Here is a 5,308-nt window from a genome sequence, read left to right on the forward strand (position 1 = left end):
ATATATATATATATATATATATACATACATATATATATACATACACACACACATATACACAAGTAGATTATAATCTTTTGATGATATTAGCTAAAGGTATAAATACTGGTGAGAAGAACAAGCAAATGTTTATTTTAGGCCTGAGGTCTATTGAGTGAGAGGTACCCTGTTGTCAGTCCCATCTTCATAAATGCTGTGAGCCAGTGATTGGCTCGTTTGAAAATCTGTAACCAATGACAACACATGATGCTAATGTTCACAAATTGTGATGTAAAATAACATTTAAAAAGTGAAAATATACACAAACAACCCCCACCAAAACGACTGAAGCTTGTTTTCAATTATTTATAATAATTCACGTAATTAAATGAAAGATAATTGCTAAAATGACTGTCTTTCTCCTGGCACAATTCTGGAAGTAAACGGAAGGTTGCTCTAGTCTTTTTGCACCTTATTTATTGGTATTACTTAATTAGAAAAACCAGTAAATTAGCTGAGTCAATAACATGACATATAAAATAATTTATGTTCTAAGTTCAAATCTCGCCATGATCGACTCAGCCTTTCCATTTTCCAGGGTCAGTAGAATGAGTACCAGTTAAAAGAGACTGCTTCAATCAACTCCTAACATTGCTGCACCTCCCCAAAAGAGTTTCTGGGATTGAACCAATGTTAGATAACAAAGATAATACTTGCTCAAGCTAATGAGGGAGACTGTGTAAGTGAGTGTTTGAATTTGCTAATACGAACAGCTAAATCTTGCTGAAAACACATCCTAACCCTATCGTAAAGGAAGGATATAGCTATCAGATGATGTAGTCCTAGATAGGGAGTGTCACTGATGGATAATGAAACCAGGAATCTCCTTCGTTAGAAAATCAAAAATAATACTTCAAACTAATGAGAGAGCCGCCTTCAAATCTCACCTTACCATCTTAAATAAGAAAGGACACAATTAGTTTAATGTAGTCCAAGATAACCATGGCTGGGAAACCTCTTATCACAGGTCTGCTCAATCAGAGCTGACCTGGTGCTAAACAACAATAGCAAATAATGTCTTTACTTACCCAATCAGCTATTGATTTTTGATCTAGTCTAAAGAAGAAGGAAAAAAAAAAATACTTTATTGTTATTCAGAATTTTTTCTGAAAAAAAAAATATTTATATTTTAAAAAAACTAATCAAAATAAAATTGAATTTTTAGAAATGTTTTAATGTATTATTATTTATTTTATTTATGTTTGTATATATGTGATTATCTTTCATTCTTTTGCTGGTTTTAATCTTTAACCCTTTCGTTATCAGAGCCGGCTGAAACCGGCTCTGGCTCTGTCGTACAAATGTCTTGTTTCCATAAGTTTTGAATTAAAATCTTCCACCAAACCTTAGTCACAACTTATGTGCTTTACACTAGCTGAATGATAACTAAGTTATTTTATTAAATTCTTTGTTATATTTAAAGTAATTGAAAGAAACACAGATCATCTCAACAGAAATATGGTAACAAAAGGGTTAAAATATATAATAGAGAAACAATTCTTAACCCTTTCGTTACCAACCCGGCTGAAACCGGCTCTGGCTCTGAGTACAAATGTCTTGTTTTCATAAGTTTTGAATTAAAATCTTCCACCAAACCTTAGTCACAATTTATGTTCCTAACACTAGCTTAATGATAACTAAGTTATTTTACTAAATTCTTTGTTATATTTAAATTAATTGAAAGAAACACAGAGCATCTCAAAATAAATACAGTAATGAAAGGGTTAAACTTTGAAATCGTTAATCAGTCTTAACTCCCCACCCCCAGGCTGTTACTTATATTAGAAATTATAGGCACAGTCAGGTGGTTTCGGGTTCAGTTCCACTGTATGGCACCTTATGCATGTCTTCTACTACAACCCCCGGCTGACCAAAACCGTGCAAGTGAACTTCATAGACAGAAACCTCGTCATTTGTGTGTGTATATTTCTTTGTCTTAATGTCATGGAATCAATGGTAAACCTATGGAGTCATTTCTGAAAAATATTTCCATTTTATTTTAGTGTCTGACTCTAAGGCAGAAATAGCCTTTTCTTTTGCAGGACCACCCCTCAAGAGAAATTTACATTTGTCAAAGTGAAAGAACTACCAAAACAATTTTTTTAAATGTAAGAAAAAAAAAAAATCAATGGACACACCCAAGAAAAACAAATGTTAGAAAATGAAAAAAAAAATTCTTGACATTTCAATGAAAAAAATGTAGTTGAAAATTATGTTTGATAACAACAACAACAACAGCAATAACAATTCACAAACTTCCTCAAATGAAAATAGTTCAAACAGTAACAAAACAATCATTTGTAAACAATCTTTTGAACAAACCTCAATGTGGAAAATTTTTCTGAAAGAACAAAAGCCTAGGATATTTTCTTCATAAGACCAGTTTCAGCCTATCACAATTTAACTCTTTCACAAATTTCCTGTCAGTTACGACTTCAGAGATACACACAGACACACACACTCACGCACACAGTGGGAATCGAAACCGCGAGTCCGCTGCCCTAACCACTGGGCCATTATACCTCCACCCATTCATCTCTAGCTAAGCCGTAAAATGAAAATATGATTTTAAAAAAATTGTATCACTATTGGGCTTCCATATAAAAACCAAGGGAACTAATTGCAGGAGTAACGTTTGCAGAGTATATTTTTTCTTCTGTTTCTCAACAATGTCGACTTTCACGTTTTCCGCGATTTATTTCATCTCGCTGGTTTTTGCCATAGAAGCTAATAAATATCTTAAAGATAAACAGAAGATAAACGTCGACGCAAACAATCTCATGTATAATGCAGCAATCGGACGTCACTTTCGAATGATTAAAGTCCAAGAGATTTGGAATAAAGCCGAAAAGGTAAAAAAAAGTCAATTACCATCTTCCTAACTTTGCAGAGTAAATGTGTGTCCGTGTGTCCTTATCTTTACATAACATAATTATTGATGCTTTCTTTTTTCGTTTTTTGTTTTCTTTTATTAAATGAAAGTCTTCTGTTATTGTTTAGAAATCGTTAATTATTTGTTTATGTCGTAAAGGGAAGCAAGGCCCAACACATGGTCTTTGCGTCGTGAAACGGAATTAGTTATTCTTACCACAGAACACGCTTGGTCTGAAATATCTACCAGATTGGATTCGGCGGCTAAAGGTACATAAGAAAGAACTATAGGTGATAGCATCAAATCTGGTGATAAACCTATTATTTATTATTATTTGAGTCTCTCTCTCTGCGCGACTACGCCCTCTTCAGATTACGAGGTGTATCTAAAGGAACACACCCCCATAGTAGAAAATATATGGTTTCTGAAATTGATTATTATTGTTATTATTTTCACATTTTCATTGTTGTTGTTTGTTGTCGTTTCTCATCACTGATCGAGCAAACCCATGGTTAAAGGTATTCCCACCGTGACTATCCAATCTGTTTACTTACCACACATCTACAAATGAAAATAATAAATATGTCTTGGAATACCCACACAAGTGCACATACTCGACCATGTTTCCTCATAACTCGGAAAAAAAAAAACGGATGTTTTGAAATGAAACCTAGTGTAGGCATATCTATATCTTTATAGTATGTAACTCAACTGTTGTTCGTAGCATCTTGAGATATCAGATAACGGTTCCTTCTGGGGGGGGGGGGGTTATAGTACAATGTCTCTGTTATTGTGTAGAGGTATACTTCGTCTTCGTGAAAAACAAGAACCTAATATATTTATCATTAATGTTTGAAATTGTTAAACATTATAAATAAGAGAAACTGCTATTATTAGTGTTATTTTATTGTTAGAGGGTCAAAAATAAATACTTTGCGTAATTTCTTCCGGCTCTTTATGTTCTCAGTTTAAAGCCCCGTCGAGGTCTGTTTTGCTTTCCATTCCTCCAAGGTCGATAAAACAATTTATCGGTCTAGTACCGGGGTCGGTGATATCACTTGACCCCCTCCCCTCAAAACTGCTGGCCGTTTGCCTCCGTCGGAGTCAACTTTGCCTTTCATCGTTTGGAGGAGATCGATACAATAAGATAGCCAAATATTGATTTCGAATTGTGGCACAAGGCCAGCAATTTAGGGGAAGGGGATGGGTCGATTACATCTCGATCTCAGTGTTCAATTTGTACTTATTTTATGGGCCCCGAAAGGATAAAAGACAAGTCGACCCCGGTGGCATTTGAGAAAATAGCCAAATATTAAAGATCGATTTAATATCCTTTGAGAGTATCCTGGTTGTCTGAAGGATTATGATATTAAACGAAGACACTTTCCTCCTCTCTCTTTCAAGCCTATGTTTTTGTTGTTATTTAATCACAGGTTAGCTATGAATAAGCAATCTTATTATCGATGACAATACAGCCATGCCGTCCCGTTTTACCTCTGTGTAGAGGGAAGTACATGAGCCGTGTCCTTTCTTTTTTTTTTTAACACGGCAGAATATGATTTGAGAGAGATTCGGCTGCCATTTATAGAACGTCAAGTGAACATGTAAAACCTCCCTCGTTGGTTCATATCTTTGTATTGTTGTTTAACACCAAGCCAATCCTGATCGAGTAGATTTATGATCAAAGACACTCCATCCGTGACTATTCTCTTTCTCTCTCTTGATATATATCGTTTGTAGAAAACATAAATCCGGAGAAGAAGCGCACTCTAAGATGTAGAATGGTACATATTAAAAAAAGGGGAGGGCCGGCTTATGGGATTATCTTATGATCCCCGTCCATAAAGGGTTTAGCTTTATGGCGGATGGTCAGATCCCAAAATCTGTTGGCCCAAGACCTCTTAAAAAGATTTCCTCCTCCATATTTTTAAGAGGTCTTGGGCCAACAAAAGCTAAACCCTTTATGGACGGGAATCTTAAGATAATCCCATAAACCGGCCTTCCCCATTTTTAATATATATATACAGGGAAGCCGGGATCCCATATAACACGTTTGTTTGTTTTAAAAGGGTAAGATATGATGAGAGGGACATTTCACTGCTATTTCTAGCTAATTGAACACCCCGCATAGGCCATCTGCTATTAGTTAAGTATATTTTTAATGTTGGCATGGTTGTCCACGTGTGTGTGTGCGTGCTTTATTGTTTGGACATCATAATGCTTATGGTAGACTTTGTTATTGTTACGATTGATGTGTTCTTTTCTTCTTCTTCCTCTTCCCTGTTGGCATCAAAGAGTGAAATGATTCTAATAATAGACTTATTGATGTTAATCATGGCGTTAACTATATGCATAGAGAATCCCCATCACTACCAAAAAAAAAAAAAAAAAAAAAAG

At 35.0% G+C, this 5,308-nt stretch overlaps 1 protein-coding gene across 1 annotated transcript in view; it reads left to right on the forward strand.

Moving 5' to 3' along the window:
* The first annotated feature begins 2,708 nt into the window (after positions 1-2,708).
* Positions 2,709-5,308, forward strand: part of LOC106879256 (alpha-2-macroglobulin receptor-associated protein) — a 12,889-nt gene continuing 10,289 nt past the window's right edge. The window contains exons 1-2 of the mRNA XM_014928753.1: positions 2,709-2,891; positions 3,879-3,895. Coding sequence (XP_014784239.1) covers positions 2,709-2,891; positions 3,879-3,895 — 200 coding nt within the window. The remainder of the gene's footprint in view (positions 2,892-3,878; positions 3,896-5,308) is intronic.

This window comes from Octopus bimaculoides, chromosome 25, assembly GCF_001194135.2.
Source record: "Octopus bimaculoides isolate UCB-OBI-ISO-001 chromosome 25, ASM119413v2, whole genome shotgun sequence".
NCBI lineage: Eukaryota > Metazoa > Mollusca > Cephalopoda > Octopoda > Octopodidae > Octopus > Octopus bimaculoides.